We start from the raw sequence: 27,590 nt of genomic DNA, 5'->3' as shown, positions 1-27,590 counted from the left end.
CTCCTTCCCAGAGAGCCAAACATACTGTGCACAAATCCATTACTACTGTACATTCTGTAGAGAGTAAGGTGATAGTGTAAAGTTGAAACTTCAGACTTCATACAGATGTTCATCTGGGTTATTGTTGTGATATTTGACATGCTTAAAGCAGAAATTTATAGGGGGAAATAACCCTTAAAATATTATTCTGTCATTTGATAATATTTTAAGCCTTTTGAACTTAAAAAAATGTAATTAAAAAGTGTCTGCTTCGAATTTATGAGTATTAAATTCTACCATATTTTGGTTCCCAAATCGCCAACTCGAAAGTGCATTTTAGTGTGACGTCACGGGTTGGAAATCGATGGCTCACACGCGACGTGTGCGTGCATGCGAGGTGAGAGAGAAATGCATGTCCATGCCATGACATAGTATACAAGTCTGCCTAAATTCATGTATATTCGATCGTAATTCGTATGAACAGAATCTTGCATCTAGAAATATCTATCAATCTCACATAAACGCCGTTTGGTGGGGCCGCATTCACGAGTAGGACCCTATTATAGGCCCTACTGTGGAAGAAGGCCCCACCGCCGTGATCTAGCGATGAACGCCACACGGTGCAGTGGGGCTGAATTCACGAGTATAAACAGGCGAGCCGCCGTAGTACTATTAGTACGGATACGCAGTGGTGGGGACTATTTCACGAGTATATTCTGTAGAGTCCTATAGAATATTAGATCTAAAAAGTTACCTGTCTGGGATCAAAAACAGGATGAAGTTGTATGAACCAAATCCAACCCATCTGAAGCGATGTGAATCTTGCAGACCCCGCCAGCATCTTCCCGGGCACTTTATGTACCGTAGGCCTACCCGTAAGATGAGTGGTGGTACGTACAGTGCATAACCATACACAGTCTGCCACGGCTATTTCCATTACTTTTCCCCACTTCTGTCTCTCCATCAGCTAGCCTCGAAGGCCCTCCATCATGTCCATCTTCATCCATGATTTTCCTCCGATTTTACCGGGAGAGACGGCAAACAACAGCAAAAACAACTGTGACTAATCTCGTCATAGTCGAGTCGCGTAGCGATCGCTAATAATGTGCGCAATAAATGTAATTCCTCAACGAACATTATTTTACATGTATTATAGATCGGGGTAGTGATCCATGATGATGAGTAATTCGGTCATCACTAACCGCGGATGGATCACAATTGATAACGTTGCATTGTTCCCATGCCCAGCTATCTAGGCCCATACATGCCAGTGCGCGCGCCCGGCCCCCTCTGAGTGAAAGTAAGGTCACACTACAGTGAAACTCTTCAGATATTGTGAAAACCGGGTAAAAGGCACTCTGTATGTGATTTCTTCAATGTTGATATTTATGTTCAAAATTGATTTTAATTGTTTGTTTTGGAGTAGAAAGACAATTTTGTTAGCTTTGCCCTTCCACACCTAATTTCCATTCCCCAACCCCGTTCTTTCGTTTGGTATCCAGTTCCGTTATAACCCCGGCAGAATCCTCCTTTTTCTTCTTTTTTACTTTAAAAATTCTTCTTATTTTTTAATCACAATATAAAGTCCCTGCAAAAGCTAAACTGAAAACGGGCTTAGTTATTTTGACATGTTATTGTGCTTATGTGGGGTCAGAAGATGATTGTTCTGTTTGTTGACCGTGAATGGGAATGTCATTTTATATGATCATACACTGCATACATGCATGCATGGCCGGCAGTGCTCGAGACGGAAGAGCCGGTCATTTCCAACCCATGACATCACGTGAAAAGGCAGTTTTTTGTAGCTATCGTGTGAGTCAGGGCCTGTGAATTCGATGACTTTTCATCTTCAATATTTATTTTAAATTAGTCGGACATCATTTGAAATGCATCCTATCTTTGTATATAGCCTCTAAGCTGTTCATAGATATAAATAAAGCCGTATTTTCGGCCTCTCAATAAATTTCTGCTTTAAAGATTGAAAATGGCAAAAATACAATAGGAAGTATAGAAAAACTGCTTAGATTTTAATTAGAACAAAAAGCAGTATCATCTATTCAAGAATGTTATCATCAGTTTAGGAATTCTTTTTTCACTGCCCATGTTTCTTTCATATATCGTACATTTCCCCCTCAGTTTTAACTCCATGGTCAACGACGCTCCCATGTGCAGGATATGTCATGAGGGAGCCCTCCCAGGCAATGACCTCATAGCACCATGCCGGTGTGCAGGGAGCCTCAGCTACCAACACCGCAAGTGTCTGGAGCAATGGCTGCAGACGACGGGCAGAAGCGCTTGTGAGCTGTGCCACTTCCAATTCGCCACGGAGCGCAAAGGGCAGGCCTTCTCGGAGGTATGGTAACTGGGCTGACCACTTCTTGACCACTGCAGATTTCATGACGTGCTGGTCCATCTCTGTTACCTTCTGACAAATCAGAAAGGGGATTTGTGACCGTGAAAACGGATTTTTCGTTCTCATTTCATTCTGAAACCTTCTTAATCATTGGCAAGACAGAAGTTTTATTTTAAAGCAGTCTCTACCACATCAGGGTGGGTGGTAGCATTGAAGTGCACGTCACAAATTATGTTTTTTCTCTTAGTATGCCTGCATTTATGATAGCTATCCTTGTGAAATGTAATGAAAAAGAAATAATTGCATCCCTTATATTATGCTATTGTGGAGATGTAGTAAGTTTTGCAATGATGACTTCTAAGAGGGAAGAGGTAGTAATTGCAAAGATATTGACCAAAACCACCAATCACCCTTTTTTTTTTCTTTTTTTCTTTTTGAGGGGGGGGGGGGGGGAGTGGAATGGGAACCAATCAGTCAGGTAGTCTTTTAGAGGATGACATTGCTGCAGTGCCTTGGTTGCATTTATGGTGTTATGAGTGATGTGACTGTTTATGAAAACACAAAAACTTTTAAAATCACATTGCTTTCCTAGGGTCCAATTTCATTGAAACTTCTGTCTGTCTGTTTTGTGCATGTTAAAACCCTGTTTAATAAAGTCAACTTTAACATTGAATGCATAATCAAGTTACTGCATTTGAGCATGAGGAATTGAGCTGGATAAAACAGATTATGTTTCCTTTTTTTTTTTTTTTTGCTTTCCTTTGAACATTTGTGACCCGCTGCAACAAAAGGATCCTAAAGTCGCTGACGGGTGAGCCTAGAAAATCAAGTTTGAAGTCAGAAGACCAAAATCTGTCAAAACATTCGGATTTCTGTTTTTACATAATTTTGTAGTCTAATGTATCTTCTATCATCTGCCAAAATTTTGAAGCTAAATGATCAAAGGAAAGGCCAGAAAATAGCATTTTTTCTGGGCCATGCTTGGCTCGCCCGTCAGCGACTTTATGATCCTTTTGTTGTAGCGGGTCACATTTATTAAAGTTTAGTTTCAGCAGACAAAGAAGAATGCTACAGACTTGTGTAAATGATATGAAGCTGGATCCTGTGTGAAGTCACTTACTTCTTCAATGAAACTTTAGTGGGAAACCATGCTCATGAAATGTTCACTTTTCCAGTACAGTCACATAAACATGCAGTCAATGACATAGGAAGGAATCAATTTGTAGATTCTTTGATAGCACATGTTTCATCTTTTATCTTGCGCAATTGGTGTCATGCACAGTTTATCGGGTGATAGTAATGTGTGATTGTTAAGGTTCAACTAGTCATAACGTGAAATCTTGTCAGACCCTTGTAACGCTGTAACACGCTTAAAGTCTGAAGAACTGTTTTTTTTTTTCTTTTGCTCATCATAGATGTGTGTGTGTGTGTCTCTCTTACCCTCTTCTGTCTTTCCTTGTTTTATTGTACCTTTTTACCTCCACCAAGAAGGTTATGTGGTGGTGTTGGTTTGTTTGTCTGTGTGCAAAATAACTCTAAAAGTTGTGAACTGATTTGGATGAAACTTGCAGGAAAAGTTGATAATGACGCAAGAAACAGAGGATTAAATTTGGTAGTTATCACAGAAGTTTTATGAATATATGAAGGAATTTGTGTATTTTGGCAAATAGGGTCAGTAAACTTGGAAGTTCAAGCTGCGCATATTTGAGGTTTGCATATGCATACTAAAGCGCACGCTCTGCTCGAGGAACCGCGCAGCAGGAAGCTGATGAGGTAAAGACCTCTTCTTTTTTTCTATCATTGGAAAATTGGGCGATTTCCACATGGGTGCATGGGTGGAAATGAGCTGCTTGGCAGAGGTCTGCGATCTCTTGAGTGCTTTTCTAGTTTTTAATGTTTTATTGGTACTCTCTCTATGCATGTGTCTGTTCATCTGTTTCCATTTTGGGGTCTTTGCTTCTGTTTTCCAGGATCTTTTTCCTCACTCCTATCTCCTCCCTTTCACTTTCAGGATTTTTTTTTTCTTCTGTTTTCCTGTTTATCTGAATTATCAGTGTAAATGTTTTTCTGCATGTCCATCTGTTGTTAAGTCTCTGCTTGTCTCTATCTTTCACTTTCAACTCTCTCCCTCTCTCTCTCTCTGCCTGACTGTATAACTGACTTCTTTTTCAATTCAATAGTTTATTTATTTCCATCATCACAAAGAAAGAAAAGAAAAAGTTGACATAATCCAAAGTGATACAATTTTTTTTTTTTTTTTGTCTTTGGTCTTTTTTTTTTGGTCTTTGTTTCTAGTTTTGTTTTGTTTTGTTTGTTTGTTTTTTGTTGTTTGTTTGTTTGTTTGTTTGTTTTTTTTTTGGGGGGGGGTTATATAATCACTTCCATCCCTCTCTTTCACTTTCACTTTATCTCTGTCTTTCACACTGTTTTTCCTCATCTCTTGTCCTGCAGTGGATAACCCAGCCGGAGAGGACCAGAGACCGAAGAAACATCCTGACAGATTGCGGATGCTTTGCTCTCCTCACTCCGCTGGTGTGCATCTCCGCCTGGCTGTGTTTGAATGGCGCCTACCACTACTTGAACGTCTACCAAGGGCGTGGCCTGGAGGGCCTGGGCCTGGTTGTCCTGGCAACCATCCTCATCCTCATCTATCTCTTCTGGAGCCTGGTAAGAGACAGGAGAATCATCCCCGTGAAAAGAAAGTAGACATGTGATGTGTTCATGAGATTTGATCGGTAGCCACTGACTGTTGATTCCAAAGTAGCATGCGTCAGGAACAGTATCACAACCATCTACTGTAAAACCAGAAATTTAGCGTGCATGAAACTTTCACAAGGAGCCGAGATTCGCAAAAGTAAAATGCATGTGAAAAATGTTTGTCTGCACAAAGCATTGAATGCCAGTGGCAGTTTGCAAAAGTTTCATGCCATCATGACGAAGGCCATCGGCTCTTAATTCGCAAAAGTTTTATGACACGAAAGTTTCTGGTTTTACAGTACCCTCTCATATTCAGAATGGGTGCATGGCGTCACTTGTTGCTATGCTGGGGTGGTCCTGCCATTGTCCTCCGTGATTCTGGGGGTTTAGCGTGGTAGTAAAGTGGGTCATCGGGATTTCTTTTGGGATCGATGAACAGTATGGCATGGTTACGACTGCAGGACATCTTCCCAAGAAAGTCTGATGTGCTGCCTTGGCGATGAACTTCTTGCAGGTGGCTCGAAGCAGAGTTCTACGCACATTGAGATGGAAAGTGAAAAATATGTTAGTCCTGTCAAACTTTATGATAGCTGAACCTGTCTGCAATGCTAAAGTAGAATACTGAAATGCTCATGGAAGTGAAGTGAGTTTGTACAATGAAGGGACCAGGATACCTTTGAAGAAGTGTCATTTTGATCTGTTTGGTGTCAGAATTTTTTTCCCCTGCTTTAAAGTGAAAACAAAGTTCTGGTAAGCGCCTGAGAACCCGTCTGGCACCATTTCATATTTGCTTGCAATATATCGAAAGAGTCTACAAAGAAACTTACCTGGCTGACGCGGTTTGCCGGAATGATGAGTCATTTTGGAGTATTTTGATAAAAATAATAAAAGTCGGTAGACCGACTTTTATTCCAGAAGGCTCCAGACTAACTCGGTCTCATGGAAAACTCGACCCTATTTCAGACAATTTACAGACAGACAGTTCGTGGTCGCCATGTTCATCAGTACTCTATACTACGGGTACCAAACCAATATGAAACGAGGCCTTGATGAGCAGACAGGAAAGTACGTGCTAATCCTGTACAAAACAAATGGACAGCGCGCGGTCCTCAAGCCTACTATAGTATACGCACATCGATCACCTCAGTTGCTGAGACGCGCGGTCTTTGAAGTTTTTGTTGTTGTTTATCAAGCGTCTATTGTTTTTAGAGGTGCTTGAGAGGCGCACACTAATTTTGCATGCGCGCCAAAGAGGTTTTTGATGCGCGTTGTAACAACTCGGACCATTACTGCGAGTAGCCAGAACGCTACAATGTAGTTTATACAGGCCGCTCCCATATGCATAGTACAACGCTGTACAATCCAGAGGAACAACCAATACAACTCATCCCGCCGTCAAGCAAAGCGAGGCCGAGTTATCCCCGAGTCCGAGTCTAGCCTGACCCCGTTCGGGTAAGTTCTGAGACTGAACGTTTTTGGTTAATATATCCCATTTTCGTTGTTACCCATCGAATATCTTGTTATTACAGCGTTATTCCGCACATTTCACAGGCATACGTTCACATTTTGGAGCAAAATTTGACAACTTTTGCAGGCGTACCAGAACTTTCTTTGGGCTTTAAGTTATTTCTTTTTCTTTTACTCAATTAGGTATAAATCCCAATTTACACTCACTCGTCATTGTCGTCGCAGCATACTCTGTCAGAGCATAGCTTCTCTTACGGCATCATACTGTCATTGTCGGGTATTAACCCGTTGAGGACGAGTCCAGAGTATACATGGGCACGTGTCTATTTGAAATGCGTGTTGTAGCAAAATCAGTCTGTCCTCAACGGATTAATGGTGCCATAATAATGACATGCAGAAAGTGGAAATGCTTTACAGATCAGATTGTCTGAAGCAGCAAATGATTTGCCTGCACCAATTAATCCACTTTGCTGTGCAACACGTCCCTAAATAGAGTTTCAGCATATTGTTTTGAAATTTAGTCACTTCAAATCATGTTCCAGAAGGGGTGTGGCACGTAATATCTCTGAGCAATGTTGCATACATTTCGGAAAAGTGTCAGTGGATGCTCATGCTCTCTCAACAAAAAGTTTTTAAAAATATTTCTGAAAAAGCAAACATTACGTATTTATGGCATGTGTCCTTTGACTGAGAAACACTTTATTGCTATATTGTAAATTTTGTTTGCTGTTCAGTATTGTGTAGTGAATGCGTCTTAATGTCGCACATCCACCCAAAATCAAACCAAAAGTTTCAGAGTAGTCATGACAATGGGCTCTTTGAACGATAAAACACGCACTGGCAATCAAGGTCGCCTCTATCACTTTTGAGACGCCCTCAGCAGATGCTGTGTCAGGAAACCTCTCGACCTGATCATATGCTCATCAGACTGTGTGATTAATGGATCCACAAAATAATTACCTGCCTTATTAGGCAGTTAGATATCGCCACGATGATATTGGAGGCGATAACAGTTGATGACGTTAATGATGCTGGCTGCTTTGCAATCCCTGGCATTGCGTGCTCCCCCGTGCATTGAGGGGTGATAGTGCTTTCAATAGTTGATGGGTAATCTATATTTCTGAGAGGCTCATCTGGAAATGTTTATATCTGTCTGTCCACTGTGTGTATTGTCTGTCTGTGTGTACTGTCTGTCAGTGGTGCCTGTCTGTCTCTGCCTTCTCCTTTTTACCCGGTTTGCATCGTATGTTGGTTCGTCTTGTCTGTGCGTGTGTCTTTCTGTCTGTCAGTTTGTTCTATCAGCCTCTGTCATCCATCTGTTGACTGCGTCACTGTCTATCCCCTGTCTGTATGTCATGTTCCATGTGTCTTGTCGACGTTGTCTACCTGCCCTGGCCCGCCTGTCTGTTCGTCTGCCGCGTCGTGAGCCCTTTTAATGTTATGTGCACAGTACATGTTCTCTGCATGCACAAGAGCCATACTCACACACACACAAACACACACACATAATGTGGAATGCGTGGCGCTCATGGGGGAAACATATTTATGGAATTGGATAGCAATGATGATTATGAGCCCTGATTGTCTGGTTCCCACGGTAACGTCTCTAATAGACCGCATGAATAATGTGTATTTGGGTCGGGGGGGGGGGGGGGATGATTCGGTTGAAACAGATCAAGCAGACCCTGGATGAACAGGAGACAGAAAGCAGGATTGCTTTCTCACAACAATGTAACAATATCTTTGACTCTTTCATATTTTATAATATAAATATATAAACCAGAATTTATGTAAAAGATACATTTTTCCCTCCATCATTTTGTATCCCTCAACTGTGGGTTTCTATCTTCATTGGCAAAGCATTCTTTCCGTTCCATATGTGACGCAGGATAAACGCACTCATAGGCCGAAGTTACGTTTCATCTCTTTTTATTCCGCTCAAAAGTAAATAAAGGAAAAAACCTGTGTTTGGAGTAAACAAACAGCAAAACAAGTAAATGAATATTTACAAGTTATGGAAACACGTTCAACATGAAGAAAGATAAATAACATGTGTTACTGCACCAAAGAGGTAATATGTACTGTGAATAACAAACTGAACGTATGATGTTTACTCAACAATACATCATAGAACGTAACCATGTAAAAGGAAAGAATCATTTCAATGAGTAATTCTCAGCTAAGCCAGCTATCAAACCAAATGCATCACTGCATCAGTCCACATGGAACAGTGTATGTAAAAGACTATCAAACCCATCATTCACTCAACAGAAGTGAAGATAACAAATACAAAGCAAAAAGAATATCATGTCAAATAGACTTCAATATCAGTAAACTGTAAACTAGGCGTTAACACTGTTTACCAATACATTATATTCAATATTCCATAATGATTGTATCTTTGTAGTCTGACCCATCAACTAGTCTCTCCATACTAAACACTATTTCCCATCCATCATAGCTAAATGCAAGTAAAGCGTGAGAAACCATTGAAACAGAAATAATCATAGCTCTGGATTACAGATAATCCGATTGAAACATAGACAAGTATAGAATTATATAAATTCTATTCACTGTCTAGAAAATACATGTTGACACAAACGCATGACCTAAGAAACCAATAAACATCTTTATGAGACTCACCCTGGCTACCTAGCCTGTGCTCATATGGAATATACAGTAACTGGCGAGTGAATGTCCAGTTACAGAATTACAGGAATTCTGCCGGCTCCATGTTTGTAGAACCTAGTAAATTAATAACACAGCATGAAATCATAAACATATGGTCAAACTGTAAGTGGCAAAAAAAAAAACATCAAAACTCTAACTGAAATTAGCTCACAATATACCACTGTTTTGGAGATTATAGTTCCACTTTCATGTGTCGTAAACCAAATAAGTTGTTAAACAATTCAGTTTGACAGAAGAATACACAATAGCATATAGGTTAAGAAATGCTACAAAAAGCCATGAATCTAAGTTCATGCTAATTCTTTTGACCAGAAGCCATGCAACTTGAAATTGCTTCATAAATACATAAATGACTAATCTTATTCTATACTCTTACTAGATGACTGATAATATACAAGTAAGGTACATATGGAATCTAAAACACTAAATGAAACTGGCAAACTAATGTCCAAGAAAGTATTAACATCACCTGTTTACAACTCTACTTCAGTAAGAATGAAGGTAACAAAGTATTCAGCCACACAGTGCATGTGTACAAAGCACACTCCTTCCTTGGCTGTACTGAATCTAATCTCATTGCCATAGTAACAAGAGGAACTGGTCAGCGAGAGTAGGCACACAAAGTCACTGCACTCTGTGCCATTGCACTCTGCATTATCATGTCCTATTACCTTCACATAGCTATATACAATTATGTACAACACCTTCCTACACACACGCTCACTGAGGTATAGCCAATCTCTCTCTCTCTCTCTCTCTCTCTCTCTCCAGTCTCACTCATCCTGTCTCTCCCTCTCCACCTCCATCTCTCTCTCTACCAGCTTGCACTCTCCACACACATCCAAACTTCCATCTAATTTGCATATGCTCGCTTCCATGTAGTAATCAGTAGGCCTAGACATTGCCTATGAGGCAAAACATATACACACTCTCTTTCATACACACAGACACACACACGGCTTAGCATCAAGTACAAACAACTAGTCCTTTGTTTTTGCATCTTAGAGTTCCTTGCAACACAGCATGGTATATGAGACAACTCTTCGAACTCTTCAAAAGTTTCATCAACTACACACGCATACTCTAGCTACAAATATATAAACGTATTAGCATGCATCATATAATTTTGTACTACTATGTAACGCACTACTAATATATATGACTGACACACAAATCCAATTTTGTTAACTTGTTCCCTCCAGTCATATAACATTTAACTATGCACAAGTTATACAGTACATCACTCAAACTTGCATGAGTTGGAAACTTTCATCATCAATACTTGAAATATTACTTTTAAATTAAATTGAACAAGTATGCAACTTTCAGTATTTATACTCTGTGAATGGAACTAACAGAAAATCAATAAAAAGATACAGAAACATACCGTCGGGCTGCAGATTTTCTGGGCCAATTTCAGGTTTGAGATGCTCTGTGTGAGATGTTAACCTTGGTAGAGCAGCTAGAACAAATGGCAAATTTGGGGTCTTTGTGCACCCACAAAGAACTCTCTAACAGCTCTTGGCTGGCTTGGGATTAAATATGCAAATTAAGATACTTGCAGACTGCTCCACTCTTTGGAGGGGGGGGGGGTACTTATCAGGAGGGGGTACCTGCAGGGTCAAATATACTAGGGACAACTTCACTGCTGCACTTTTGCAATGTTACACATAACTTTTCCATTTTTTTTTTTTTTAAGCTGTTGCAAGAGAAATGAAGTATTATATATTTATCTCTGTAAGCAGTGGTGAGGATGGCTACTGTGATTGTGGTACTCTCTAGAATCTGTTGTAAATAAACTGATTGCTCATGTGGTAAATGTTCAATAGCTGTTCTCCAGGCTTATAAAAATAAGATTTAGTCTTGTAATGCTTACTTTTGAAAGGGAAAGTGGGAAAAAATTTTCTTTTCTGCAACTACAGATCAGCACATTCAAACGTGATTGGGCAAATATGCTGGGAAGATGGCAGTAGATTGGAAAATTCAGTTCAGTGCATATAAGCTAATCTTTGTGCTGCACAACTCTGATGTTGAAAGTTGTCTCACGTGTGAGGCTTGTTCGGAATAAGTTTGATTACTGAAGAGAACTTCTGTTTTTGTATCTGATCATTCCGTCATGCAAAAATCAGTGAGTTATAAGAGGGTACCTGCCAAAATGGCTGCTACCTGTTAGTTGATTTTAAATTTTTGACCCTACGGCCAGAGAATTATTTTGGGGTATAGAATTGCACCAGAATGATGCAGTCATTGCTATCATTAAAAAATGCACATACTCTAAAAGGGGGGTAATTGACACCATAGCTCTCTCTCCCCTGCCCATCAGTTGTCTCTCATTTCCGGTCCTACTGTGTGTAAGATGGACGTTTGTTGTGACTGCTCTGTTTTTCCCCACACTGGTGTAGGTGTTCCAGGGGGGTCTCTTGTTGGTGGTGCTACTGTTTTGACAGAAAGGTATACTTTCATGACGCTGAAATGTATATGTCTGGTTCCTTCAGGGGGTCTTAGTGTCTTGTCAGGCATAATGAGAACTGGTGGAGGCACTCTTAATGTCTGGAAACAAGTTGGCAATTATGTGCAGACAAGGTAACACTTTAAAAACCAGTTTCACAACGCTATACATGTCGCAGCCTGGCGCCTGCATGCTGGCTGATTGTGTCTGCGAGAGCGTGGTCGGACCCTGGCGTGTGGGTGAAGGCTTAAAGCTATGGTGTCAATTACCCCCCTTTTATCTATCGCGTGTGCGGTGTCTACACTCCCATCAGCACACCGTGAACAATAGTTTTGAGAGGGGCCTGGATTGGCAGCAGACGATGATGTGTAACCATGGTAACAGACAGGCATGAGTGATGGAATTCATGGAGGATGAAGTGATCACATTTGCATTGCTATCAGAAGAACGGAAAGGGAATCAGTCATTCAACGTCATGCGTAACACACCTCGCTCTTTTCAACACAGCGCAATTTACCTTCTTGTTTTTAAACATTGTAGACCCATCATTCTCGTCTGGTGCATGATAGATCCATGTGCAGTCTATTCTTCTTGGTCACTCAAATCTTAAGTAATAATGTGGTGAAATGAATCTTATATCTGAAAGGTGTTGACACATACAGTAATTGTGAAAGTCTCCCAGACTGTGGTATTTAACTGTCCATGAGTAATGGTGATAGTGCTGATGGCATTCATAGGGAAACCCGTCTTATGTGTGACCATGTGTGGCTTGGGTTTCATTTAGAGATATGACTGTTCAATATGTAGCATTTATATTCTCTTTAAAGTAAATAAATAGAAAACAAACAAACAAGTGAACATTAAAGAGAGAGTGGCTGAGAGTCACTGGTAGATCTAAATGTATTCGTGGATGAGTGGTTGTCTGGAAATTGGCCGAACTTCTAGAATCCTAGCTTTGAATTTATATTCTTAGAAGTGGTTCTTCTCTATTTGATTCGTTAAGGATCAATAAATAGGTCTCCATGCTTTCTTCAACAAACTGTATTTGACAAGATAGTGTAAATCAAATATATGTGCTTGTTTGTATGTATGAATACATATCACATATACATTAATTAGCCGTTGGTATGTGCAGACATAATATTTCAGCACAGCTAACAAGGTAAACAGCGAATCAGACAGTCATAGGAAAGCAGCATGGTTGGTACCACACAGTAGAAACTTTTGTTTTCAGTTGCAGGGACAGTAAATATCAAGTGTGACAATGCCCAATTCCCTAAGTAGATCCACATACTAGTCTTTTGGTAGTCATGTCTGTTTTTCTATCAAAAAAAACAAAAACAAAACAAAACAAAACAGTACATTTTTTATGCTGATACCATTAAGCCATAAACCTCCGTACAACAAACTAAGCGAATCTTTCTTTCAGTAACATAAAATTGTAGGCTCAAATGTATTGGACACTGGTTCATTGAGCCCTTGTGTCAAGTGGTAATATTTTTTTCACACCCTGCTGATGCCTGGATTTCTCAATCTCGTTATTTGCACTGTGTATGCAAACAGCCTTTAGTGTGCGTCGCAAACGCAACAGCTGTTGCATGTTCCAGTGATGGAATGACATGATGCATGCATTCTCAGATCACCCTTTCTTTTTTTTTTTTTTCCCAGAAGCAAGTGTTGTTGGGTGCATTTATTGATCACTTTTCGAATAAGGCAGAATTAACATTTTGAAATGGTGATCCAAAATGCTGATCTAAAATGCCATTCATGGGGCTACTGTCAGGTCAAGCCCAAGTGTAATATGTGGATTGACTGAATGCAGCAATATTAGGAGAACGCATCGGTGAAGTTTGAGGAAAATCAGACAATCCATTCAAAAGCTACAAATCTTTAAAGTTTCAGTGCTGCCTTTGCTGGATGAAAAGACCACAATTGTTTGTGACCTCACTGCAGGACAACAATATGAAAGAAATATAAAGAGAACTCAACATATTTTCACTCTGCAGGCATAATGAAAGAGCACTTGATTTACATTGTACCTCTTTTACAGAAAGCAAGGGGTAATGTATCACTGATGTGCTCTACTATTAAAGAATCCTGCTGCAATTACTTGAATAGTCCACATTGGGTTTCCTTGTCCTTTAACACTGCATGCCACATTGATTTCCTGTCTATACGTTTGTGTGTGAAATGTGTGCATGTTTGACTTATTGGCACTGAAATGGTTAAATGATGGACCCAACAGAGTGATCGAGATGAAGCACAAGTCAGCATTTAACAAGTTGATTTCATCATTGATGCACCAGTAATGAACATTTGCCATGAATGGATTAATGGTTCATTTAACCATTATGATTTGCAGCAAACCTCGCATTTTGACAAAATTATGCACAACAGTTTATTGTATAACAAAATGGTAAGATAAACATGTGGTGTACAAAGAATACAAATTGCTCCTAGCAGATATTTTGAATTTACATCTAGTAAACAGACAGAAAATCATCAAAATATATGGTTTTTTTTTATTATTCAGCATAAAAATTCCTCTCACGGCACAAATGTGTGTGTGTGTGTGTGTGGGTATGTGTGTGTCTCTTCATATTTTAGACACGCTGTGTAATCTGTACCCAGTATTGTGATACCACCCATTTTTTTGCATGTGTGATAACACAGCAGGGACACAAGTGTGAACATAAGAGTTCTTGATGAATGACTATTTCCTTAAACGGTGAGTGGACATACAGGAAGATGGAGATATGTGCAAAAGGTTAGACAAAGACAATTTCATCGTTAATCGAAACTCCCGTCTTGTTTTTTTTACCCAAATGTCTGAATGCAAAGCGGGGTGTCGATTTCACGTGGTCCCTTCCAGACCACGTCTGTCGTTGGAAGTAGGTCTCCAAAAACGATCAGTCATCAGAAGGTCAGGCAAACCCGAGGTAAACCTTTGAATACTAGTATAAAATTTACTATAAAATTTGAATACTAGGTACATTAGTACATCGGTTGCTAGTAATTGCTGGACTTTGAGCGAACATGTGCATGAGTGTGTTTTGCGCAAATATAGAAAGAAACGTGTTTAGATATAGAAATATTTCGTAAGAATGACAAGTCAATTACATGTAGAGCAAGGACATGAAATGACAAGCAGGTTGAAGTTCAGTCGAACGAAATCAAACCATAAGTAACAGTGTTTACCTTTACATTTCCAAGGGCACTTGATGGTTTATATTGCATATTGATACATGTACAGTAAGTATCATACAAACTGCCAGGATTTCATCATTTCTTTCAAATTGCATGAAGAGATCTCTCCTAAGCGTATAACTATACATTCATGTGTTTGTGTTTGTAAGATAAACTTTGTAGAAGCTCATGTATATTTCAAGGAAGAGATATTTCTTTTCTCTTTTTCTCTGCAAACCATATCATCGAATCAATATGCTGTGAGAGTGAATTTATGTAAAAGTTTAATCATGCACATTTTGTTGCAGTATGGGTGACCAATTTCTAAGAAGATTTAAAGGGGTAAGAAAAGAAAAAAAATAAAGGGCAATTTTTTGAAGAGTAAACTTTTACTGAGTTTATTCTTAGCCACCTTACCTTCATTATTATCTTCATCATCATCATCATTGTCGCCCCTCTCCATGACAACAAATCCATTTTCACAATGCTCTCCACTTTCCTAAAGTTCTCTTTAACGCTGGTAGCTTATTCCCCATCATTCTGGGGTCAGACCACATTGAGCTGGAGCCTTCAGCTGATAATCTTTCCCAATGATTGGTGATGCAGTGTACCCGTGGGCACTCCTAATCCAGACAGGAGTACGTCATCATCAGGGCAGATACGTGTAGGGGACAGACACGGTGACCACTTATATGACAAATATGACACACATGATTTGGGTGATTTGCACTGATACTGCGAGCAACATACTTTTAAAGAGCAATTCTAGGAAATGTCTGTATGTATGTCATTATTCATGTGACTAGTCATGTGACTAGTCATGCGAGAAGAATTTCATATCAGTTAGCTGAGAGCTGCTTTGCTTCTCCCCAAATGGTATTTCATTGTGTAGCATTATATCTACAAGTTTGTTCAGTCTTACAGGAGTTTTCCCCATGTGGATTTCTTCCATGCCTCAAATACCTGGAAAGAATTCTCATTTCTTTCTTTTTTCACTGTATGACGTGTATATTGGGAAAGAGAGTGACTCATCAGAAGTACTGTAAAACATGTACGATATATTCGTGGCATGAAAATTTCGCAAATTGGAGCTGATGCAATTCTCGTAGCATGAATTTTTCGCAAATTGCCACTGGTATCCAGTGCATATTGTGTAGGCAAGAACTTTTGCGTGCATTTCAATTTCGTGAATTTTGGCGCTCACGAAATTCATGAAATTAATATGCATGTGAACATTCCTCATTTTACAGTATTACAAACAAAACAAAATACATTCTTAAAGGAACACTTAGGCCCGAATTCACGAAGGTGGTGCAAATGAAACCATGGTTTAAACCATGGACAAAAACCATGGAGCGCCAAGTGTCGCACGGAATATTTCGTTACTAAATTGGTAATTTCGTCGACAAAATAACTGTTTCGTTAATGAAATTATTATTTCGTTGACGAAATGTTCATGTAGTTACAAAATGTTGTCATTTCGTTACAAAATAATCATTTTATTGAAGAAATTACTGATTTTGTATGAAATATTCCATGGGACACTTGGTGCTCCATGGTTTAAACCATGGTTTCATTTGTACCACCTTCGTGAATTCGGGCCTTAATGTCTTCACAGTGTTTCAATTTCCTTTGTGCATACCTGAGTGAAGTTATAAAATGGATTATTTTGTTTAAATACTGGCAAGAATTTTGCATCATGCCTCTTTTGCCCTTTAATTTTCCAGAAAAAGGTAGCACATGATGTGGAATATGTGTGGAGAATAGATTGAACTGGATCAGTTTTTATATTTTTTTTGTTTAGCTACCTGAAATGAAAATGACAGAACATTCCTGCTATGCCACAATTTTGTCAAAAAGGAAATCAGGTGATACCTGTTGAATGAAAAGAGTAGACTTCACTTTTCTTTTTATACCACGTATTTTAACATCATTCACAAACCCATATCCACCATGATCTTTACTCTCTGTCCGTAGGGTTCAGCAAAAGTTCAAAACACTGGAATTACGCTGTTAACATTACATTGGACAAAATTTCAGCAATTTCCATCAAAATGCTAAATTGGGCTCTTGCACTGGCTTTTGCAAGACCAGAGCACCAACATCCCAAAATATATGGCAATAAGTTTACCTTACCATACCTGTTGCAAATATCATTTAAGTTTTATGCATGTTCAGAACTTAGCATGTTATTGTAATGGGAATTCTGAACAAGTTAAAAGTTAGTCTGAAAAGAAAGAGTAAAATTTTACGAGCACAACAGTGAAAATTTCAGCCAGATTAAATGAAAATTAGGGAAGGTGTGAAATTGCTAATTTTCACAAGTCATTTCTTGAGCAGTCATTATGAATATGGAAATGAGTGAATTGGTGTCATTGCCTCACAACTTGCCATCTAGTTTGTATATGAAATCTTGACATTTCCAGATTTTTTTTTTCAAATTCAATTGTACTCCTTTCTCTACTCCTATCATATCTGACATATCAATATTTTGTATTTATTAAGCCAGAAATAACGTTGTTTTGCATTTTTATAGCAGAAGAATTGAATTTTGTCAATTTTTGTACACAATCAATGGAAAATTGTGAGGTGATGGTGTCATCAGCTCACTCATTGGGTGATCCGAGTATCCTCTCGGATCACCTTCTGTATCTGTACTGAATCTTTCTTCTTTCTTTGTTTCTTTCTTTATTTCTCCTCAAAAGTTGTGCAGAGGTTAGCTCAGAAAGTGCATTGCCTCTCAATGTCAAACTTATACCATATATGTATCATGTCGCAAAGACGACAGCGCAAGTAAAATCATAGTGATCAGTCGACCGTGACGTCACTATGACGTCATTATATGAAAACACATTTTCAGGCATATCTCATTAATGGAATAGAATATTTCAGTGAAATTTACGTCACATATATTTCAAGTCATGCGAATTCTACTCATATTCTCAAAATTCATTGTAATCTCAAAACGCGCGCGTACGCGCGCGTTGAAATATTTGTATGCTCAAATCGAGCTCAAAACTTTTTTGCACACGTTTCAGACCATTTGGAGCATTTTTTGAAAAATTGAAAAAATTGGACGGACGCGTACGCGCGCGCACATATTCGCACGCACAGCTCATATGAAATAGAAATTTTCAATTTTTTCACACGGATCGGATGTCCGAAATGTCAAGGAATATTTATGCCAAGTTTCAAGTCGATCCGATTCAATATGACGTCATACAGACCCGTCAAATTCAAAATTCCGCGCGTGCGTCAATGGGGATACACAGTGCAACTATGCCAAAAAACCGCCAATTTTAAATCGGATTTTACTCGTCAGGATGGACGGTGACCCCCCATTTTCTTGACATATTCTGAAAGCTGATGAGTTGTACATGTCATTTCATGGGCTGGCTATGCTGAAAAAATGATTGAAAGATATCAAATTTCTGAATAAAGTAAAAAAAGTAAATTTTCAAAATGACGTCATCAAATTTCAAGTTTGCTCGAGCGTATCTCACTTATCCTTTGCCAATTTTCACCTAAATTTCAATATGTTGTAGCTTATGAAATGCTCTTTCATAAATGTAATTACACAAATTTGATTAGATGACGACATCACCTCGAAAAAAAGGATTGAAGGTAACCTTGTCAAATTTGACCAGTTTACGTGTAATCTCTATGGGAGTGCAATTTTTATGGAAATGAAAATTGACATGACTATCTTTATCGAGCACTAGCTCACTTATGCTTCGGTGAATTTCTCTAAGATTTTAATATGTTGTAGCTGAGACGTAGGGCTATCGTAAGTGTGCCCTTCGTTTTTTCATACGTTGTCGGGATCACGTGAAAAAACTTGGTTGAAATTAAAGCTTATCTTCGATGTATTGTAATATTTCTTTCTTTTTACAACTTTATGTGCAATAACTCAAGAAAAACATACCCTATCACCACCATATTTTGCACATGTTTAGTTCATGTCACGAACATTATTTCATAAAATAACACCTACTTGATCAGACGCCATCTTGGGTATGTAAATTAGGGTCAAAGGTCATAAATGTTTTATCCTGTATATTGGTGAATACATGTCCTGTCTTTCCCATATTTTGCACACGCAAAGATCATGTTACAAGAATCATTTCACAAAAAAAAAAAAAAAACACTTTTTGCTCAGATGCCATCTTGTCTGTGCAAAGTGGTGTCAAAAGGTCATATGTACTTCTTTTTGTTTCTTCGTTATGACGTGTTATCTCTATGGGAGGGAATTTTTCTAGATGTGAAAATTGACATGATTGTCTTTATCGAGCACTAGCTCACTTACCCTTCGGTGAATTTTTCTCAGATTTTAATATGTTGTAACTGAGATTTTGCGCTATCGTTCCGTGCCCTTTGTTTTTTCATATGATGTCGGGATCATGTTACAATACTTGGTTGAAATTAAAGCTTATCTTCGATGTATTGAGCTATTTCTATGTTTCTGCAACTTTCTTTGCAATAACTCAAGAAAAACAGCCCCTATCACCCCCATATTTTGCACATGTTTAGTTCATGTCACGCACATTATTTCATAAAATAACAAATACTTGATCGGACAACATCTTGGGTATGTAAATTAGGGTCAAAGGTCACAAATGTTTCATCCTGTATCTTGGTGAACACATGTCTTATCTTTCCCATATTTTGCACACGCAAAGATCATGTTACAAGAATCATTTCACAAAATAACCACTTTTTGCTCAGATGCCATCTAGGTTGTGCAAAGTGGGGTCAAAGGTCATATGTACTTGTTGCTGTATCTTCGTTATAGTGTATACAGATTTGGTACCAAAGATGGCAGATATGACTCCCTTTTCTAAATGAGAATCCAAACATCATACTACATGGAAACGTCCCCTCCAAGATGACGTCAACACGGTTTAATCAGCCATGGATTAATACAGATGTCAAGCGTCTGTCCCGACGTAAGAAGCGTAGCTTTGTCAGGGCTCGAAACAGTGGCAATATTAAAGACAGGGAAAGATACCATGTGCTGAAGAAACAATCAAGAGTAGCTTGCAAGAGGGCCTTGAATGAGTACTTGACTGACATAATCAGTCCACAATCAACCAGCAACCCAAAACGTTTCTGGCAGTACATCAATAGCAAACGCTGTGATGCAAGTGGAGTTGCTGCCCTAAAATCACCAAGTGGATCCTTGCAGCTTGATAGCATGCAAAAGGCCAATGTCTTGAATCAACAGTTTTCCTCTGTCTTTAACTCGAATGAAGATATATCTACGATCCCTTATAAGGATAGAAGTCCATATCCAAGCATGGGAAACATTTCAGTCTCCCCCGCTGGTGTTTTTAAGCTCTTGTCCGAACTTGATCCCCACAAGGCCACTGGTCCTGATGAAATTCCTACCAGACTTCTGAAGGAATTAGCCAAAGAATTGACACCAATCCTTACCATATTTTTTCAAGCATCTCTTGATCAAGGCAAGATTCCTCTTGACTGGAAAGCAGCAAATATATCTCCGGTCTTTAAATCAGGTGACCGACATGATCCCTCCAACTACAGGCCCATCTCACTGACATCAGTAACCAGTAAGATGCTTGAACACATCATTCACAGTAACATCATGGACCATCTCGACATACACACCATCTTGTCAGATGTCCAGCATGGATTTCGAAAGAAGAGGTCTTGCACATCCCAGCTCACCCTAGCAATCCATGACCTTGCAAAGGGTATTGATAATAGAGAGCAGATTGATGTCATACTGCTTGACTTTTCAAAAGCATTTGACAAGGTGCCTCACTCCAGACTTCTCTACAAGCTTGATTACTACGGCATAAGGGGAACACTCCACAACTGGCTTTCTGACTTCCTCCACAACAGAACACAAAGGGTGATCCTCGAAGGTTCCATCTCGAGCTCTGTCAACGTTGCTTCAGGGGTACCCCAAGGAAGTGTCATAGGGCCATTGCTGTTCCTTCTGTTTATTAACGATTTGCCTGAGTGTCTATCCACCGACTGCACTGTGAGGTTATTTGCGGATGATTGCATGATTTATAAAACAATCAAGTCAGAAGCAGATGCCCACATATTACAGCAAAACCTTGATGCCCTACAGTGTTGGGAGACCGACTGGTTAATGCAGTTCAACCCAAACAAGTGCAAAGTGCTTCACCTCACCAACAAGAGGAAACCACTTCTTAATTCATACAACATCCATGGCCAGCCACTGGCAAACACCAACACAGCCAAATACCTTGGTATTCACATTCAGAACAACCTTAGCTGGAACCACCATATCAATCAAGTTGCCAAGAAGGCCAACTCCACCAGTGCCTTTCTTCAAAGAAACATCCATGCATGTCCAAGAAAGATCAAAGTGCTGTGCTACCTGACCCTCCTGAGACCAATCATGGAGTATGCCAGCATAATATGGGACCCTTTTACACAGGTCAATATCAACAGGTTGGAGATGGTACAACGCCGTTATGCCCGCTTTGTGTTTCAGGATTACCAACGAACAAGCAGTGTCACCGACATGCTTCATAAATTGGGCTGGCCCTCACTCCAGGAACGTAGAGCTCAAGCGAAAGTCTACATGATGTATTGTGTTATGAACTCTCATGTAGACATCCCATCCAATACAATTCTATCCATGAATCCCAGGACCCGCAGGGGCCACTCCCAGATGCTGAACATTCCTCATGCACGTACCCTCATCTACCAGAGAAGTTTTATTCCGGACACAACACGACTGTGGAACAGCCTACCAGACCAAGCCATCAATTGCACCTCTCCTTTAATGTTCAAGGAAGAGGTGAAACATCTCCAGCTCCGCTAGATGGCAGGAGCAGTTTTTAGCAGCACATTTTAACTAGCACTGTACATATGTGTCTTCATGAGCAAACGTTTTGAAATGCACTGTACATGCATGGCTGCACCTAGCACCACACCAGTACGCTGATACACCACAAGGTGGCCTGTACTTTATTGAAAGAAGAAGAAGAAGAGAATCCAAACATCACACGGCCAATGTCTCGAACACAGATGAAACCTGCATGGCCATGCCTATTGCGATCAGGACTTGAATCATTGATTAAAAAAAAAAAAAAAATCGGATCACCTTAATTTGTCAGTGATGACAAATTACAATCTCTAGTTTACATATTGTCGCTGGGGTGACAAGACCTTGTATCTCAAATTTTTGTAAAAATGACTTTAAAAGGAATTAGTGGTCAGATAATCAGTGTCCTGCTCAAATCTTAGTTGTCTTAGCCCCCCAAAAAGAAGCCACCACGGCATGTCATAGGAAAGTCTATCCCATTTGATGTAGTGCTTTGGCTGCCATGTTTTTGTTTTGTTTTGTTTTTGTTTTTTTTGCTCCCCCTGAACATTTGACATTTTGTAGCAATATGAGGTCTTGTCGCTCCAGTGACGTTATTCATATTGACTGTTTTTAGAAAATGTGCGGAACTTCACTATTTTATAATTTTTGTCTTTTAATCCAATTTTGATCAAATTTTCACTGATGTGCTTGTAAAATTCTACTCTTTCTTTTCAGTCAAATATTTACATTAACAGCTACAGATGAGTTTTAAGAAGCAGAGTGTTTTGCTGTCATGGATGGCCTCTCAGTTTAGCTATCATTAGGTTATAAATGTGCTTCTTTTTTTTCTAGTTTCTTTTTAAGCTTGAAGTATTCTTGGCTGTCCTCTTTTAATTCATGAAGCAGATTCTCCTGTGCAATAAGGTGCACTGTTTAGTTTTCCTGGACAAATTTTGTTTCTTTCCTGCGATGGGGGAAAAAAAGAAGAAGATGAGCGCGATGTTGTATTCTGCATCGCGTTCGTGTGGCAGACAATAAGAAGCAAAGCTGGCCTCATTTTCAAGTGCCGGTGTGTGTGCACTCCACTGTTTGACATTTGATACGTCCATGCTCTCTTCTTCCCTTTACCAATTACACACCTGTTGTGTTCTTTCCAATAGTTCAGCATCTTAAAACCAGGCTGAGTGTTGTTCTACGTGTAATTGTTCTGTTTTTTGTTTATTTTTCTTTGTCTGTCACTTTTTACCCATAAATATGTGACTGATATAATCATGTCCTATGTACATGTTATGTATATATTCATGGCTGTATTCAACTTTGTAAATGCCACTTCCTGTGACTGCACTTAAAAATGCGAATGAGTTACTATAAAGTTCATGTGTGGGTGTGTGGATGTGCTTTTTTCATTTGTTAAATCTGTTTATCTGTCTGCCTGCCTATCTATCTATCTATCTGTCCATCTATCTGTCTGTCTTTCCTTCAGAAGTGTTTATCTCACAGTCCTCCACTTTGCATGCAACTGCTATCTTGATAAAGGCGTGGTCGTTCTGTGTTCAAGTTTTTCTTTTTTTTTTGACATTGCCTGAGTGCAGTAGTATCAAGAGATCTCGTTTTCCTTCCTGCAGACAACAGGGCTTCTTGGAAGTCGATTATATTCATCTCACGAGCATTCTTCTCTTTTATGTTATTTCTTAATCGATGAAAGGCTAAAGATTGTCACTCTGAAAGGTTACTTCCTATCCTGTGCATTATACAGTGTAGAGCCATACCTCGTCTTTGTTGTACCGTGGCTAGATAGATAGCTGGGTTCTTGCATGCCTCATTTTCTATGCGTGGATATAGATAGAGAGAGGCATAGCATTACTCTGATAGATACATGACATGTGCCCTCTCTGCACTGGCTGCTCTACTCTTCCAGGTTATTCACTCCATGTCTTGGCGGGGCGTGTTCACACTGACAATGTATCATCGGCCCTGCAGCTGAGCGTTCAGCCAAGGAGTTATCAGACACTCCTTGGTTTAGCCAGGGAGGTGGGACCCCACCTCCCTGGTTTAGCATATGGATGAAAGCATGCACAGGCTTGGCCGGCTCTCTCTGTTTTCCGTTCAGACTTTAAAAAATCAGGAGAAGTTAGTAACTGCACAGAGAACAAAATATGTCGACACTTCTACCTGTGGTCTTGGTTTGCACAGAGTTCTTCTAATTTGTAGATTTCAGTGAGTGTAATTGCATCAAAGTTTTGTCGATATCTAGGTTCAATTTTGGTAAGAATATGCACAATCATTGTCATCACTTTATATGTCAGGATGCAGTGTGCAAACTTGTCATGATCATAAGTCCCACCTATAGCATCTGAGCATTTTTTTTTTTCAGTCCTTTTTTTCACATACCGTTATAAGTTTTATTTTTAGGGAATGGAGCATGACTGCACCTGCAGCAGCACCATAAGTTTTGTTTGTTTGTCTAAACGTCATGAAGTTTTTTGAATGTAAGGAAACGCAGGGACATTTCTACCTTGAGAGATTTATTTTATATTGGGATGAACAGTTGTAGTGTCTCGTCTCTAAAGAGGCACAAAATTCTCTGCTAGTGATGCTCTCTCTGTCAAGACAAGCATCTAAACCTTGCGGAAAGCTGCCAATGTGAATACAGCGAGGGGAATCAGACTTAATGCGTGGGTAGAACAACATCACTTGCCGGGATCTAGGCCACGAAATGAGGCAGCTCATAAACGTGGAGAGAGGGATCGAGACATATTTCCATATCTCATGAAAAGTCGTCTGTGCGTCACATTCAGCCCATTGTATGGTAATTGCCTGCGCCGGGGAGAAAGGAGGGAGAGAATCTAATAATGGAAGACGGGCAGAGCCGGGGAAGGAGGTCGGTGGAGATCGGGAAGGGGTGGGGGGATGGGAAAATCGCATCTGTGTTACCGACACCAGCACACTAACCAAGGGGCTGTGGTTTGCAGATGCCTCTTTCCATTTCAATTGGACAGATGTTTTAACAAAAGACATTTGATTTGCTGCCCCACTTCCTCAGCAAATGAGTCAACGCGCATGCATTCAGCCGTCAGTAAATTAGAACTGAAGAATATGATTTCATTCAGTGGTCACCCGAATGAATTGATCTCGATTCTGGAATAAGTATGTCATTTTCCCCTATCTTCCATGCATTCACCATAATCAAGGGATTACTGCTTGCGAAATATGATTTGCAGCATCGAGGAGATTGTCGCATCCGTTATTTGCAAAGAAAGCGAGAATCAGGAACAACAAGCATTTATTTTTTTTTTATGTCTAGCAGACAAGCCGTTCTACCCGTTCCAACAGGATATGCACAAATGTCTTGGTTTGTTTCACATGCTCTATGGAAATGAGGCACAAGTTTCTGTCCCGATATGTAATTTGATAACCTGTAGTAGGGCATTTCTGAGTAGTCTAAACATGAGTTATATTCTTGATGAGCAGCAAATCAATTTGATTGGCATCTCAGGAAATGTTTCATTAAGATTATCAGTGTGACTTAATGTTAATAGTTTGGTGATGATACCAGACAAAGCATGAAATAGATATAAAACTTTGTTCCTCATGTCAAGTTTTCTGTGTTAACATCATTCTTTGCAATGAACATTGCCTTATCTTATGTAGATTTTATTTCCTCCTTTTTTTAAGCACTGTATTGTTGTATGAAAGTACAAATGCTACTTGAAATTCATATTTCTTGAGTATCAAATGTCTTTTGAATGACAGTAGAAATTAGTGTTGTTCATAGTTGTATAAAAAATCCTGTCTGATTTCCCCACACACAGTTGCTGTGGACTGCAGTGGTATTTTTTTACAGCAATGCAAAATCTCAAGACTTGAGCTTGTAAAAATACATAATGTGCTAGAGCGCCATCTATTGTCTTGTGCATTACAGTGCAGCCAAAAAACGAGTGTGATTTGATGTGCAGATTTTAGCATCACTGCCAGAGAATGGCAAGAACTCCACCAGTCAGAGGACCAAATCTCACATGGTCAGAACTCTAATAAGTCTAGTAGTAGCCAGACGACAATACTTAACATTATCTGCAGATATCTTTTTTGAATGAGTTATATAATTTAAGCATGTCTGACCTTTATTCATGGTACATGCTCTTTGTTTCTAAGAATGAAATAGACAGTGAGCATCAGCATATCAAAAACTGGTGAAGTTCTAATAACACCAATAATTGCATGTTGTAATGGTCAAGAGTTAGATTTGTTTGTGCTATGTGAAGTCATAATGCTAAGTTTCGAGCATTTTCTTAATTGTTTTGCATGAAATAAAGGAACAAATTTGTTAGGTATTTGTAATATTTGCTTGTGAATATTAAGTGCAATGTAGTGATTGTAGGTTTTGAGTTTTTCAGTCTTTGTAGTTCTTCTCTCTTGATATCAGATAGTGGCTCATCATTGTCTTTTTACTTCCAACTTTGTTTTATAACCTTTTTTTGTGTGCAAATATCCAAGTATTTAATATTAAAATGTGTGATGTATTTTGATATTTTCGTATCATTGAGATACCCAAAGCCAGAATAGTAGAGCTTTTCTACAAAACCACACCCTTTCTAGAGTTAAAATGTTTTTATGAACCTTCCCAATATTGGTAATCATTTGTCGGATAATAAGTAAGAAGTTTGTTTTATTTTTATCTTTTGCTACTTTCCCAGATGTCGCTACGATACCACTGTGTGGTGTGGAAGAGATGGAAGCAGGAGCATGAGAGTATCCATGTCGTCATGGCGATGCCGGGCTCCGGGCAGAACCACACCAAGTCCCAGCTCCAGAGCCTCCTACTCCCACTACATCCTGTGAAGATGGACATCCCCATCTCTTTGAAGAGCCCCGCCCCACCCTCCACTCCATCCCTTCCAACGTGACTGGTTTTTCCCGAGGCACGGGGGCGCAGCCAGGGGGGCATCACGATGTGTTGGTCCTCATCCGGAGCAGCGTAAAGACACAAATGAGCAACCAGTATGATTTGTATTATATCCTCTGCTCAGATGAAATGCTCACTGACAGTGGCAAGCCCCTGGTATCACAAGGAAGATACTGTGACTGACGGTAGAGTGTCCCCTTTCTTCAAGTTCAAATGAGTTCTACACGAGTGTACATTTCATCTTTGCTCCACGACTTGGCCCTTCACATTCGCTGTATTTACTTTGTTACTATTAAAAGTAAAAAGTGTACATGCATTCATATGTCTATTTATTTTTAAGAGTATGCTTGTGTGTTTTATTTGTTCATTCGTTTGTTTGTTATGGAGGCAAGGATATCAATATGATATTATCAAAATATAAATGCTGGTACCAAAATTCACCAATTTGAGAGAGAAACATAGCTGTGAGGGCCCCATTATATGTGTTGCCAATATGAAGTAAATGCAAATTGTACTAAAAAGAACATGATGCCAAACCACCACATGTGGTGTCTTAGAAATGGGGTATTGCTATGAAAGATACAGGTATGCCCAAAGAAGAAGGCATTTGTGACCCGCTACAACAAAAAGGTCCTAAAGTCGCGCACAGTCGAAGCCGTGAAAATCGAGTTTGAAGTCAGAGCATTAAAATTGGTCAAAACTTACAATTTTCTGATTTTGATATGTTATTGGAGTCTAACATGTCTTCTATCAGCTGTCGAAATTTTGAAGCAAAATGATCAAAGGAAAGATAAAAAAATAGCGTTTTTCTGAGCCATGTTTTTTTGGCGTTTCAACGAAGCAGAAACTGGTTCGAAAATTTGGATTGAGCGCCACAGATAGGTTCCGCCCCTAACAACGACCAAAGTGATCTCATTGGTCAGTTTGCTGCTTGCTGCTAACCGAAGCGTGAAGCTCGCACACTGCCCAGTCGACTGGTGCGTGCGGGCGGGGTGTGCTATGATCAGCCGCTTCTCACATCCTGGTCACTGATTGGTTGGTGAGGAGACCGCCGACG

The 27,590-nt window shown here is 39.5% G+C and overlaps 1 protein-coding gene across 1 annotated transcript in view; it reads left to right on the top strand.

Annotated features, from left to right (window-relative positions):
* Positions 1 to 27,137, top strand: part of LOC140230823 (uncharacterized) — a 93,035-nt gene extending 65,898 nt beyond the window's left edge. Inside the window, exons 3-5 of the mRNA XM_072310964.1 lie at positions 2,116 to 2,332; positions 4,784 to 4,999; positions 26,325 to 27,137. Coding sequence (XP_072167065.1) covers positions 2,116 to 2,332; positions 4,784 to 4,999; positions 26,325 to 26,534 — 643 coding nt within the window. The 3' untranslated portion in view covers positions 26,535 to 27,137. The remainder of the gene's footprint in view (positions 1 to 2,115; positions 2,333 to 4,783; positions 5,000 to 26,324) is intronic.
* The last annotated feature ends 453 nt before the right edge of the window (positions 27,138 to 27,590 follow it).

The sequence above is a fragment of the Diadema setosum genome, chromosome 7 (assembly GCF_964275005.1).
Source record: "Diadema setosum chromosome 7, eeDiaSeto1, whole genome shotgun sequence".
In the NCBI taxonomy this organism is placed as follows: Eukaryota; Metazoa; Echinodermata; class Echinoidea; order Diadematoida; family Diadematidae; genus Diadema; species Diadema setosum.
Note: the sequence above shows the minus strand (reverse complement) of the source record. Positions and strands in the feature narration are given on the sequence as shown.